We start from the raw sequence: 15005 nt of genomic DNA, 5'->3' as shown, positions 1-15005 counted from the left end.
GCTCTGCAGACATCTTGGTGAGTGGCCAGCAGGGTGGCTGTTGGAGAGGCGCAGTGAGTGGCCAGCAGGGCAGCTGGTGGAGAGGTGCAGTGACTGATAGGGTGGCTGGCGGGGAGGGCCAGAGCAGAGCCCTGCAGAGAGGTGTGGTGATTGGGCAGCTGGCAGACAGAGGTGGCGAGTGAGTGCCTAAGCAGTGGAGCATGTAAAGTACCTCCTTGCCTTCCCCCTCCAATCAGGGCAGGAGGTGAACTCTGCAGATGCACCTCTGGGTCTGCGCTGACCAAGGACAGCAACTGTGAGTGGGGTGCAGAGAAGGGATGAGGGACTTTTGGGTTGCTGGACTTATGAACCTCAGGGGGAAAGGACACTGCCCAACTTACTTGGGGTTGGGTCTTTTGCTCATGGTCTATGTTTATGAATCCTGTTTGCGGTGTTTTCCCGAATTAATGCTGAGTTACTTCCTTCCTTTTATTAAATTTTTTTTGCTACACTCAGACTCAGTGCTTGCGAGAGGGGAAGTATTGCCTCTTAGAGGCGCCTAGGGGGTGGTGTGTAATTGTCCCAGGTCACTGGGTGGGGGCTCGAGCTGGTTTTGTGTTGTATTGTTGAAAAGGAACCCCTAGATACTGAACCCGGCCCTTGTTGCTGCCAACTCTGACTGGCAGAAGGGTTACACCTATAAACAGCAGAGATCTCGGTTGCATTAGTTCTGCATGCTTTCACTCAGATCAATAGAAGTTTCACACCCAGAACAAGTGCAAATTACAGAACTGATTCACATTGGACAGTGAAGGGGAATTTCAGCTTAACCCTTACAATTACTGTGGGCAAAATCCATTGTGTATTCCTCCATCCCTTGCAGAGGGGGAGTACAGCAGCCACTGAATGTGCTGTAGCAGCTGTGGAGCACCTGGTCAGGGGAGGCTTTCTTTCCCCACACCCTGTGGACATTCCCAGAGCACAGTATCATTACCCCAGCTGTGGGCAGGGTTTGCCCGATAAACATATTTCCATGTAAGAAGAGTTTATAAATTGTCTTTTTACCAGAAATGAAATAAAAATGTTCTCTGCTTGTAAGATTTCCAAATGACTTGATGGGAAAAGCTCTCAAGCATAACATGAATTAGACGGGCTTGCTTTTGCATTAGCTGTGTACTCACAATTCCAACTGGAAGCAATGGGCATTATTCACTGGCAGGACTTGGTCCAATGTCTGTATCTAATCTTCATCACCCTCCCAAGGAGTTTTTCCAGCTCACTTGCTATAGGTTTTTACTTCATTTTTTCTAATTTTCTTTTGTATTAAGAAAGTCTTTAAAGAGCAGACAGCTTTTCTTTAGGGCTATATTTTCAGAGAAGCTCAACACTAGAGATGGTTGAAAAATAACTGCTTTTTCCTCCTGTGGAAAGTTTTAAGTTTTGGGCAAGTAACTTGACACTAATTTGTCCCTGCACCAAAATATTTCAATTCTAAAATGCCCCCACAGTGCCTCATGCTCTCATTCTCCTCTATATGCTGAGCTAACTGGTTGGACTACATCTTCCATGATACACCTCGGTCTTCCTTCTAGGTAAGGGGAGGCAGTGCCTCATGAAAGTCACTTTGCCATGGTACAACATGGTAGATGAAGTCTGGCAGGGAAACCAGGCTCACAGACAATGGGAGCATGAAGCACCTTGACTCCCATGAGGCAGTGCGGCAGCATTTCAGAATAAAAATATTTTTATGTTTGACTGAAAACAGGTGTTCAGTTTGTCGACAAAAAAACGAAACTTTTCTATGTAAAACAGGCACTTCGAAAAAAAATAATTTAGTCAAAACCCCAATTTTCCATAAAAAAAAACGTTTTGACAAATTTTCAGTCAGCCCTAGTCAACATGCAACAGCTCCCATTTAGTAGCTAAATGTACCGTTCTATTGGTGTTTAAACTGGAAGCTCTCAGTCTAGCCACAACTCGAGGATCTCAGCATCTACTTAAGGATGATTCCAAATCTCAAAGCTGATGTACACAGTCAAATGGCAACTCTTCTCTGTGCTAACGGCCCAGGCCAACACTAGATGAACTTGTACCACACCTAATGAGCGCTTGATCAGACTGACATTTAGGCTACATTTGCCAGGTATGAAGTCAACATTCCAAAACAATCACTTTGTATCAGAAGCTGTGACAATGATTTATAAAAATAGGCTGTTAATGTGCGGTAAAGAGGCGTTTAAAAGAAAATGAGTTTAGAGCAGAAGTACAATGTTCTGAAGCTGCGCCTCCTCCCATTTGACATAAAGATAGTGCTGTGCATTTACAGGGACTTTCATCAGAGAGGCTCAAAAGACTTCAGTTACTGAGGACCAGATTCTGCCAGCCTAATTCACAGAGAGCAGTCATTTACTCTGACAATCCTCTGCTCTAATTAAAGAGCCACACTCAATCCAGTGTAAAATTCTCTCTAGTTTTAAGGGCTGCTGTAATGTTAAAATTGTCATGTGTCCATTAATTTTTGGTGCCTCTGTTTCTGGGAGCCCAACTTGAGACACCTGGGCCCAGATCCACAAAAGTACTTAAGCTCCTAGCTTACGCTGATTTCAATGGAAGCGAGGTATCTAAATACCTTTGTATATCTGGGCCCGTGTGCCTGATTTTAAGTGCTGAGCTCCTGCATCTGTAACTGACTTCAATAGAAGCTGAGGAAGCTAACTGGGTCAGTTTTAGATCTCACTCTTGCATGATCTAATAGATCTTGTTCATCTCTAATTGCTATAACTGTATGCGCCATATTCACTAGTTGCTTGTCTGGTTTAGGCTAGTAGAAACTCTTGTGATAATCCCTGGTGGCAAGACTTGTTGCAGGAGCAGGTTATGGTGACACAAAGCAACTTCAGTTCCACCTACAGGAGATATAAAACCAGCACAATCCCAAGAGTGGTTCTCTTCAAGCAGTACCCATTCGAGGAGCTCTTGTGGTTCTCCAAGAGATTTAAAATTTGAGGAGGGCAGCAGTGATAACACTGCCTGTTCGCAGTGCAGTGTAGGTCCACTCCCTGGAACCAGACATTGGAGGGGCATGGAAGCATACAATAATTTACTTATCCCTACACTGGCAGTGCTGACCCAAGCCTTATGTTTCTTCCCATCTGCCATTTATCTGAATATCTGTAATACCAGCGCACAGTCATGAAATGGCATTTTCAAATACTATACCTGATTTGCTGATGGTAAAAGTTGTCTCCATGCCAGCATGAATGTGGTCAGCTACATGACAGTGCAGAAGCCATGTTCCAGGGTTATCCGCTATGAGTTCGATTGTTTGAAATGTCCCAGGGAAAAGTTCATACACATCTGCTCTGTGATCATTATCCGTCTGGGGCAGGACAAAACAGCGTCATGAAGATTTCCGTTACTACAGCTGAAACAACGCATTCACGTTCTGACTAAACTGTAAGCTTTTTGGAGCAGGGCTGCCCTCCTTGTTATGTGTTTGTACAGTGCCTAGCCCAGTGGGGATGGGGCCCCGGGGCAATACAGATTAATACAAATGATTTCAGGTGCTATGTTAGCAACATCAATGATGCCCTAAAATACCACACCATGGTGTTTTAAACCAAGCTCTTTAAATAGTTCTTTCAACACATAAATACAGAACACGGGGCTTCACTGAACCCTAGAATAAGCAGGTGAAATTCCCACTGACTTCAATTTGTGTGAACCATCCTCCATTGTCCTGTAGTACATGCACACCTTAGCTATTGATATTCATTTATATTTTACCATACAAAGGCATATGAACCATGAGCTTTACAAAATTCTAACTAATTCTGCAGTATTCACATGCAAATCTCCCATTGATGACAAAACATGTGTGTGTGTGTGTGTGTGTGTGTGTGTGTGTGCAAAGGCTGTGGGATCAGGCTAGAAGCTAGAAGTTCTTGCAAAAATTTCCCATCAAAATGTAGATTTTACTTTGTTTTTACCAACCTTGAAGATGAAGGTCTCTGCATGGAAATGGACTGTATGGATATCGATTTCATTTCCCATTCCTATCAAGTACCAGTTTGTGTTTGCACCTTCTTTCATTGTTAGCCCGTGGAGATTGTCATACACCCTCCCATTAATTGCTGAAAGAATTACAAAGTGAGAGTGATTCACACTAGTGGACTAAATGTGTCCAGTGAAGAGACAGAGTGCTGAGGGTGCTGAAGAGAAACACCAGTACCATACCCTTGTTCTTGCTTTGTCTTTGCAGAGACCAAGGACTGGGTTTTCCATTGTCGTGTGTCAATACTTACATCAGTGCAAAGTGGGTGAAAATGGCACCCTCACTTAGCTCACTGGTAGCGTTTTACACCCACTTTGCACTCACTGGGCCTGATTCATAACTGCATTACTCCAGTTTTACACCAATGTAAGTCTATTGAAATCCAATGGAATTATTCCAGCATAAAACAAGTAACACAGTGGTGAATCAGGGTCACTTTGCAACAGTGCAAATGGCTGCACAAGAAACAAGAAGGTGGAGAATCAGACCCAGGTCTTTAAATGTGAAGGGTTCCTAAAGTTGTTGTTCACATCTCAAAGGTTACAGGCAAAGAGACAGTACAGTTTGCATTTCAGTTTCAACCCAGCACCATAAGCAGTTTTTTGCAATGCATAAGGCAAGTTTTAACCTGTCTTAATAATAAACTGAGTGAGCGGGCTTTGTGCAGGGGACCTACGTGGGGGATGTGGGGATGGAATCCCATTCCAACTGGGAGTCATGTGCAGAAACAGAAACTTGGTTTTTCTATGGCTGCTGCTATAGCATCCAATCTGTTTTCTCCCTCACCCAGAGGTTTGGCCAGTCAGTTCTTGCCACTTGGCCCCCAATCCCCAAACTTCATGATCACGCTGTTGCAAAGTGTGCCAACATGGAGCACAACTCTGCAGTGATAGGAGGTCATGGAATGGCCTCTCCACATACACTGGTTGTTTGGCTGATTTTTCTACCCTGTGCACTCACACAAGGGTGGCGGAGGAGGATTTGGCCCTTAAATAAGAACTACAAAGCAAAGTTAATGAGTGACCCAAGACCAGGAATATATCCTGAATGCTTCAGCTATCAGGGTCTTGAGCCACTCAGCACATAACGAAATATAAACTAACTCTTAAGAAAACTTCTTTCAAGGTCCCCCAAAGTCTGCTGGCTGATTCCAGGTTTGTTGTTGATGCCCAGAATGAACCCTTGTTTCTTAGTAGCCATCCGGCCCAATAATGACCTAGTCTACTTCGTTTGTGAAGACTGTACAGCAAGATTATACAATTGCAAGCCAATCTGACAGTCTTCTGAAAGGATTATATTAAAAAAAAGTATTCATTAGTCTCTTGGATAAATTGCTGCTGCAACCAATGAAACCTACATACCATGCATGATGTTACCCTCCAGAAAGTCCTCGGTGTAATTAAAGTCATCAGGACACTTATGCAGATACTTTTCAATATTTTCATTCAAATACCAGGACTCATTTTCATCAAAGACCATGAACAGAAGAGCAAATTCACGGTCAATATCTCTCCTTAAACCCTTTTCATTTAGTATTCCTTTTCTGCAAATTACTAGCGGCCCAACCAAACCACTGTAAGTGTCCTGCAATTAGATTTTTAAAAAAGACATTATACACAGTACATAACATTGCTATTAACCACAACATTGAGCTATGGTTAAATTAATAATTGTTGATAGTTCACATAACATAACTAATAAATAAATACAGATATAATATATATCAGTTAGAGCTGAACGTTATATTTTCCCATGCAATAAAGAAATGACTGACAGTGGCTATGCTTCCTGGAGTTCAGGCATAGTTCACAGACAGTCAGGACTACAACATAGTTTTCTACTATAAACTCAAACTTCCAATTTATCTCTGTTTTATAAAACCTTTTAAATAATAGACATAAAAATAACTATTCCAACTCCAGGAGTTGTAACTGCCACCATCTTGTAAGAAGTAAATGAAAAATTTAGTTTCCATTCCTCACACCCAAAATGGATGATAACGTTTTCTACTACCCAGTTTTTTGCTATCCAATTTTGTTTCAATACAATGTGCACATGGGAGAGCCAAGCAAGAATGCATGGAGATATCTGCATGCGGAGCACACATCAGTTCAAAAGGATCAAAGGTCTATCTACACTGCAATCAGAGGTGTGACTGCAGCTAGACATACCTGAGCTAGCGAGCTCAAATAACAATAGTAGTGAAACTGTGGCAGCATGGGCTGTACGAGCCCACCTGGGACATTGGGTATGTACTCGAGACGCTAGCCTGTGCTGATGTGGTTTCACTGCTATTCTTTGAGCCAGTTAGGTTAAAGTTAGCTTGGGAATGTCTACATATGCTGCATTTCTTCTGATTGTAGACACACCCTAAGAGACAGAATTTCACAAGAGCATTGTGAGATGCTGACTCCTAAGCCACTTCATCAAATGTGGCCACTTCATCAAGGTGCCTGAGCTCTTCTGAAAATCCGACCCCTGCCATGCAACAGACTTTTGGTCAAGTGCTGAAAGGAGAATGGGGATCATCTGCACTGGGAATCCAAAGACATTTCCATCTGATTACTAATCAGTAAACTAGAAGCCGTTCTTCCTCTTAGCTTCATGTATTCTGTGTGCTATTTATGCCTGTCTGTTACTGCATTTAGTCGACACAAAAGTCTAACATGGTAACAATGACTTTCTACCTTTTAGATTTTCATGAAGTAAAGCAAAGTCCCACACCTCCACCCAAATTGCCCTGAAGTTTTTCTTGAAAATAAAACATTAAGGACCAAATTTAGTCCTGGTGTAACTTCCCTGATTTCAATGGACTATACATGTGAACGAATTTGGCCTTATTCATGCATCATCAGTATGGCTGCAAATCTGTTACGGAGGTCACAGAAGTCACGGATTCCATGACCTCCATGACTTCTGCAGCAACAGCAGTTTGGGTGTGTGGAAGGGCGCTAGAGGCAGGGAGTTGAGGGGTGTGGGAGGGGCACTTACGTCGGGGTGAGGGGCTCCCACTGGCATGGCCCCGCAGCTCCTAGGCGGCGGAGAAGCTGGGGGCGGGGCTCTGCACCGCGTGCTGCCCGCGCCCGATTTCCCATTGGCTGCAGTTCCCGGCCAATGGGAGGTGTGGCAGCCTGCGCTTGTGCCCCTCCACTGCCTAGGAGCTGCAGGGACGCAGAGCCGGGTAGGGAGCCCCTGCCAGGCCTGCCAACCCTCCCCCCCGGACCAGCGGGGTCCTCCCCCCAGTAACCATGGTACCTCCGGACCGCCCCCCCCCCCCAACACCCGCAGCTCCCCGCCCAAGTTTTAGTCACAGGTATTTTTAATAAAAGTCATGGACAGGTCACAGGCCATGAATTTTTGTTTACTGCCCGTGACCTGTCCATGACTTTTACTAAAAATACCTGTGACTAAAACGTAGCCTTAATCATCAGCTGTCATCTTCAAAAGCATGAATTACCCAGTCCTGTAAACCCTTCCTCATGCCAATAGTCCTCAGACAAGTAGTGAATAAAGGTTCACAGGATCCAACCCCAGTTTAGGAAGCCATACATAAAATAACAACCTTTAGTTACTATTTCCCGGTTACCTTGACAAAATTCACTGTTGAATAATAAACCCAACTGATGCAGTTTGGATCAGAAGTACCTGGACCTGACCTTTCTGGGACATTCCATCTGTATGTATTTATTTCCCCTAAAACGGTAGAGAGAAAACAATTTTACCAACAGCAATTGGATGTTATGAGTTTTTAAAATATAATTCAGATCTGACGGTCCCGTAATCAGAAATGTAAAGAGCCAAATGTGCGTCATATGCATTGAGGAGAAGCTGTGTTATAATGGGCTGAGGCCCATGAAAACAAACTCTGATAATGATGCTGAAAACATTTCTGTTTTTTATTAGACGCTAGAGACAAACTGGAAGATTCTTATAATGATTATGTAGCATGAAATGATCAAGAACTATTAGTATGAGATGAGTGTCTCCAGTTGTGTGTTGATCCCTGATTTTAGAAAAACAAAAGAATTTGACTGAAGAAACTGTCTGAACTGAAGAAACTGACTGAAAAGAAATGTCTGTTGCGGCCACATTAAATTCTCTATATTTTAAAAAAATAATACAGCAGATTAATTATTTTCCTCCTGTACTGCTTTTATTAATATTATTTTCTATTTGTGTTTTCATAGTGCCTAGGAGCTCCAGTCGTAGACCAGAACCTGACTGTGCTAGATGCCGTACAAATACAGAATGAAAAGATGGTCCATGGCCCAGAGAGTTTACAATCTAGGTATTAGACAAGAGACAACATATTAATACAGTAGAGAGATGGGGGAGTACAAGGAAACAATGAGACAGTACTGGTCAGCATGTTAGGCTGTGGTCTCAGCACACCACAATGTCAAGATTATTAGTAGGCATCACAGCAAAGGAAAGGTTTAAAGTTTAAAGTTGGCAAGATTTATTTATAATGTCTGTGTTTAGGGTACGGGTGAACAGAAACCCCATTTACTACTATGTTTAGTTGTATATATTGTTTTATAATAATAAATGTATACTAAAAATGGTGAATCTCAAATATGGCTCCGACCTTTGTGAATGTCACACAAATGCTGCATTACCATTACTATTTTAAATGTATGGGACAAAACCTTGCTGTTCATTACCGTATTGATTTATTTACTTATGCAGGGCAGACATGCCAAACACGCAAAAAAAAAAAAAAAAACCCGCAGAAATTGGGCTTGTTTTTGGCTTACTTGGCTTGTGAGTTGCTTGTTGGCTAGTTCTTGGCTTGTGGCTTGTTTGGCTTGTAGCTTTTTGCTTCTTTTTTTTTTTTAATCGGCTCCTGGCAAGCAGGGGCAAGGTGAGGAGAGAGTCGGGGTGCACAGCAGGCCCACCACAGTCCCAGACTGTACGCTGGTCACATAGAGTGTTGGGGTTCTGGGATTAGCTTGATTTTTGGCTTATTGTGAAAGTCGGGGTGCTTATTTACCACGTGAAAGTTGGCAACTGTGAATTGCAGGGCCCAGGGAGGCTTTTAAAGGCACAACCCTGGATTTGGGAGGGGACGTGGAACTACAGGTGCACTGGGAAGCATTCTGCACCCCGAGACATGTGCAGGCAAAGTGCAGCCATTACTACAATCTTCTATGGGGCATAGCATATTCCTCTCCAGGGGTTGACCCTGCTGTGTGGGCTGTTGTTGAGGGAGGGCCTGGCCATTGCCCTGCCTCATCCGCCTCTTTTTTCTTACCTTCCCACTTTGGATGCTGTGGGACTTATGGAGTGAGGAGTTTCTGTGCTACACTGAGCTCAGGAACGATTGTGTCTGGCACTCGTGCAGGCCGTGCAAGACCCTCCTCTGCTCTGCACGCCCCTGCAAGGGCCAGACACAGTCTAGTCCACATTTGTTTCTCATGTGCAAGAATGTTGTTCAGTAACCCTTCAGTTCACATGGCCTGTGGGTAAGTGCTATAGAAATCATCCCTGTGCAGAACAGAAAGTAAGATCCACAGTGAGACCAAATTAAAAGGAAACAAGTTTTAATGGATACGATTTGGAACAATGCAGCCGTATGCATGTCAGTACAATGCAAGGGGTAGAAATGGTGTGAGCCAGTCTTTACTGCTGCAAGCAGGTTCTGAGTGAGCACTCTCTTGACGTCTAACGATGAGCTGGGGGAAAAGACTTCAGGAACAGACCGTGTTTGCACAGGTTCTATGCTGACTCTGCCTAGGTCCTCAGCATGATGGCACAGCTTTGCCAAAATGATCACTTTTGTCTGGTGTTGGGTTACAAATCACTTTAGCATTGAGTACAAGGGTAGTGAAATGTTGTTACCCTTACTGTATGAGTAAAGGGCAGCTGAACTGTGCTTAGCCTACCCTGATTGAGGGGGTCACCCTAAACTGAACCTCACACGCTAAGCAGAGGGTAGGAATACCAAATCCCAGGGCAGGAGAGAGGGGGTGGGGATGGCTGTTTGTACCTGGGGGTATGGACTCTGCCCAAAGAGTTCTAGTCACCATTTAACCTTTCCTCTCTCCAGTGGGTCTTCGCTAACTAAGGCCAGCCAACTGTGAGTGGGGTAGAGGAGAGTGATGTGTGAAAGGGACATTTGTTCGTTAGACTTTCCACCAGAAGGTGGGAAACTGAGGCAAAGGATACTTGCCCAACACACTGTGGGGTCAGGTTTTTGCCTATAGTTGCATGTTTTTGAATGTGGTTGTTTTCCCAGACTAATGCTTGGTTCCCTTTCCCTTTTATTAAAAGTTCTCTTTTGTTATACACAGACTCAGTGCTTGTGAGAGGGAAAGTATTGCCTCTTAGGCCTGGTCTACACTAGGCTTTTATGTCGACTTTAGCGCCGTTATATCGAATTAACCCTGCACCCGTCCACACCAGGAAGCCATTTAGTTCGACATAAAGCTCTCTTTAAATCGATTTCTGTAATCCTCCCCAACGAGAGGAGTAGCGCTAAATTCGACATGGCCATATCGAATTAGGCTAGGTGTGGATGGAAATCGACGGTAATAGCTCCGGGAGCTATCCCACAGTGCACCACTCTGTTGACGCTCTGGACAGCAGTCCGAGCTCGGATGCTCTGACCAGCCACACCCCCGGGAAAATTTGAATTCATTTTCATTTTCCTGTCTGGGCAGTTTGAATCTCAGTTCCTCTTTGGACATCGAGGGGAGCTCAGCAGCAGTGGCAACTATGCAGAGCTCTCCAGCAGAGATGGCCGTGCAATCCAATAGAAAGAGGGCCCCAGCATGGACTGATCGGGAAGTCTTGGATCTCATCGCAGTGTGGGGCGATGAGTCCGTGCTTTCAGAGCTGCGCTCCAAAAGAAGGAATGCTAAGATCTACGAGAAGATCTCCAAAGCCATGGCAGAGAGAGGCTACAGCCGGGATGCAACGCAGTGCCGCGTGAAAATCAAGGAGCTGAGACAAGGCTACCAAAAAACCAAAGAGGCTAACGGACGCTCCGGATCCCAGCCCCACACATCCCGTTTCTACGAGGCACTGCATTCCATCCTGGGAGCGGCCGCCACCACTACCCCACCCCTGACCGTGGACTCCGAGGATGGGATATTGTCCGCGGCCGGTTCCTCAGCGGACGGGGAAGAGGAGGAAGGAGATGAGGAGGACGAGGCAGTCGACAGCGCTGGCACCGCTGATTTCCCCGACAGCCAGGAGCTCTTCATCACCCTTACCGAGATCCCCTACCAACCGTCCCCATCCCTTACCCCGGACACAGAATCAGGGGACGGATCAAGCAGTAAGTGCTGTAAACATGTAAACATTTATTTAAAACAGAACGGTAATATTTATACTATTAACAATGTATATTTATAAAAGTGCTGTAAACTAGTAAAAAAATAATCAGGTACAAAACAGGAATATTTACAAAGGTAACAAATGGGTTTTCATGATTTCTCTGTCTTAGGCTCTTCTCAATTTAGTCCCAAGTGTTTTAAAAAATTTTCACAATGTCCGTTACTACATGATTCCCAGGCCCAAGACGCTCCACTCCAAAGTCCCAGTGCACCTACGCGAAAATCCGGTCAATGTGGCCGGGGATCGACGAGAAATCCTCGTAGGAGAACTCCTCGTAGGTCTCGTGGAGGTAGAGCTCAAGCCTGTTGATCAGGTTCCGGGGTAGGGCGATCTTAGTGGGCCCTCCGTGGTAGCAGACATGTCCCCTCCACGCCACAATCAAGTACTCCGGGATCATGGCCCGACATAGCATGGCGGCATACGGCCCCGGTTTCTGCATGCTTTCCCGCAGCATGCGTTCTCTCTGGGTGTCCGGGATCCTCAGAAGGGTGATGTCGCTCATGACGCCCTGCTTTGAATTAGGGAGGGGAATGTTAGTATTGGGACTGCTTTACAGCCACGCGGTGGAGGGAGAGGGGCAGCATACAGGGATCTTTCCCTGGGACAGCCGCGAGGGGGTGGGACAGGGGCAGAGTTGATGCTGTCCTGATTGCTGGCAGCACAGACTGGCATTGCTTTCAATGTGAAAGGAGGCCAGTGCTACTGCTGGAGTTTTAAGCAGCCACAAGTCTGCGGCTTACCATTATTGCCCGCTCCAGAAGTTCAGGTCTCCAGCCACAGTTCTCTGAACACTCCAAGACCTCCGCAAGTCCACAGGCACTGAAGGCGACGGCCGAAAATTCGACCTTGTCCTGAGTGCGCATGTGAGAGGTTCAGTGCATGGTCTTGTTCACAGAGAAAGACTAGGTTCTTTGTATACAATTTCATTTATCTGTCTCAGGAATTCACTCCCTTTTTAAAATTCACACAGACACATCTGCGACTGTCTCCCAACCCAGCCTGTCAGCACACTCCCAGAGGCTAGCGCAGATTAGGCGGAGGAAGAAGAAGACGCGTGAAGACATGTTCTCAGAACTAATGGGCTGCTCCCGAGCCCAGGCAGCCCAGCAGAAACAGTGGAGGGAGAACTTGTCACAAATGCACCGAGCAGTCATGGAACGGGAGGAGAGGTGGCGTCAGGAGGACCAACAGGCTACTGAAAAGCTGCTTGGACTAATGAGGGAGCAAACGGACACGCTCCGGCGCCTTGTGGATGTTCTGCAAGACCGGAGGCAGGAGGACAGAGCCCCGCTGCAGTCTATCTGTAACCGCCCTCACCCGCCACCAAGTCCCACACCACCCTCACCCAAAGTCCAAAGAAGGAGGGGCGGCAAGGGCCGTTAAAACTTTCAATCAACCCCTGCAGACTGCTCTAGCAGTAGAAGGCTGACATTCCCCAAAATTTCATAAGTCCTTTCCTACCCACCTCACACAAGCCCCCGTCCAAGTTTCACCCCCCACGTTTCATGTCTGGTTCGCAATAAAATGTTTGTTTCTGTTCATTACTGTTTCAGTCAGGTTCTTTTGAGGGAGAGTCTGTCTGGAGGGGGGGAAGGGGCTTGGTAATTGGACAGGACAGTGACCTTTAGCAGGGTACAGAGGCGGTGTCAGGTCCAGCATCAGGACACATACACAGTGCGGTCACTGGTTACCCTGGTCAGTCTTGGAGGTGGTTTTCATGTTCTGGGGGGGGGGGTTGCTCTGTTACTTTGTGGTGGGGGAGGGCGGTTACAGATCTTATGCAGCGGTCCTTATCCTGGCTCACAGATCCACGCAGCAGGGGATCTGTAACCCTACCCCCCCCTGCCAGAAAGTCACATAGCCGACACATACACACAGTCCCCCCCCAGGAGTGCTGGCAGGCTCCATTGAAATAACCAGTCCACCAGTGCGGAGCCTGTCATTCCGGGAGTTTAGAAGCATCATTTGCATCAGAACACTAAACCCGCCCCCCGCCACAGTCTGCGTCCCCGGTTTAAAATATTCCCGCGAAAACAGCAATACAGACAACGGTGTTCATTAACAAAATCGAAATGATTTTATTTTTTGGGAAGGGGAAGGGGGTGAAGGGGGTATGGAACTGGAGAGGATAGTCAAAATGAACTGGGTAAAGAAACGGGGGCAGGTTCAGCTTTTCTGTCCACAAACTGAAAAGTCACTGGTTGCCCTGCTCACTCAGGAACCTAGCTTTCAAAGCCTCCCGGATGCACAGGGCGTCCCGCTGGGATCTTCTAATGGCCCGGCTGTCTGGCTGGACGTAATCAGCAGCCAGGCTATTTGCCTCTAGCTCCCACCCCGCCATAAAGGTCTCCCCCTTGCTCTCACACAGATTGTGGAGCACACAGCAAGCTGCAATAACGATGGGGATATTGGTTTCACTGAGATCACAGCGAGTGAGTAAGCTTCTCCATCTCCCTTTGAGACGGCCAAAAGCACACTCCACCACCATTCTGCACTTGCTCAGCCGGTAGTTGAAGAGTTCTTTTTCTGTGTCCAGGGCGCCAGTATAGGGCTTCATGAGCCAGGGCATTAGCGGGTAGGCTGGGTCCCCGAGGATGACTGTAGGCATCTCCACATCCCCAAGAGTTATTTTGTGGTCTGGGAAGTAAATACCTTCCTGCAGCCGTCTAAACAGACCAGAGTTCCTGAACACGCGAGCGTCATGAACCTTGCCCGGCCATCCGACGTAGATGTTTGTAAACCGTCCCCGATGGTCCACCAGTGCTTGCAGCACCATTGAAAAGTAGCCCTTTCTATTAATGTACTGGCTGGCCTGGTGGTCCGGTCCCAGGATAGGGATGTGAGTCCCATCGATAGCCCCACCGCAGTTTGGGAATCCCATCGCGGCAAAGCCATCTATGATGACCTGCGCGTTTCCCAGGGTCACTACCTTTGGGAGCAGTACCTTGACGATTGCCTTGGCTACTTGCATGACAACAACCCCCACGGTAGATTTGCCCACACCAAAGTGGTTCGCGACTGACCGGTAGCTGTCCGGCGTTGCAAGCTTCCAGAGGGCTATGGCCACTCGCTTCTGGACAGTGAGGGCTGCTCGCATGCGGGTGTCCTTGCGCTTCACGGCAGGGGACAGCAACTCACAAAGTTCGAGGAAAGTCCCCTTCCGCATGCGAAAGTTTCGCAGCCACTGGGATTCATCCCAGACCTGAAGCACTATACGGTCCCACCATTCCGTGCTTGTTTCCCGGGCCCAGAATCGCCGTTCAACAAAATCCACATGCCCCATTGCCAACGTCATGTCCTGGGCGCTGGGGCTCGTGGTTTCTGACAGCTCTGTGCCACTCTCCGACTTCAGGCTCTCACGGCGGTGCCGTAGCCTCCTCGCCCGATTTCTCTGCATCTGCCTCAGGGAAAGGTGTATGATAAGCTGCGAGGTGTTGAGAACGGCCACAAGTGCAGCGATGGTCGCAGCGTGATCCATGATCGCAGTGCTGTGGCGTCCGCGCTGTCACTGACCAGAAAAGTGCGCGAACTGATTTCCCGCCGGCGCTTTCATGGAGGGAGGGAGGGCGTTAGTGACGGACGGATGACGACAAATTTTTTTTACCCAGAAGGCATTGGCGGCTCGACCCAG

The 15005-nt window shown here is 46.8% G+C and overlaps 1 protein-coding gene across 1 annotated transcript in view; it reads right to left on the bottom strand.

The window, feature by feature from the left end:
• HEPHL1 (hephaestin like 1) overlaps positions 1-15005 on the bottom strand; it is a 62891-nt gene that overhangs the window by 1687 nt on the left and 46199 nt on the right. The window contains exons 15-18 of the mRNA XM_024208679.2: positions 7620-7726; positions 5395-5617; positions 3973-4112; positions 3199-3358 (exon numbers count right to left, since the gene is read on the bottom strand). Coding sequence (XP_024064447.2) covers positions 3199-3358; positions 3973-4112; positions 5395-5617; positions 7620-7726 — 630 coding nt within the window. The remainder of the gene's footprint in view (positions 1-3198; positions 3359-3972; positions 4113-5394; positions 5618-7619; positions 7727-15005) is intronic.

This window comes from Terrapene carolina, unplaced genomic scaffold, assembly GCF_002925995.2.
Source record: "Terrapene carolina triunguis isolate 2854851 unplaced genomic scaffold, T_m_triunguis-2.0 Scaffold97, whole genome shotgun sequence".
Taxonomy (NCBI): Eukaryota; Metazoa; Chordata; order Testudines; family Emydidae; genus Terrapene; species Terrapene triunguis.
Note: the sequence above shows the minus strand (reverse complement) of the source record. Positions and strands in the feature narration are given on the sequence as shown.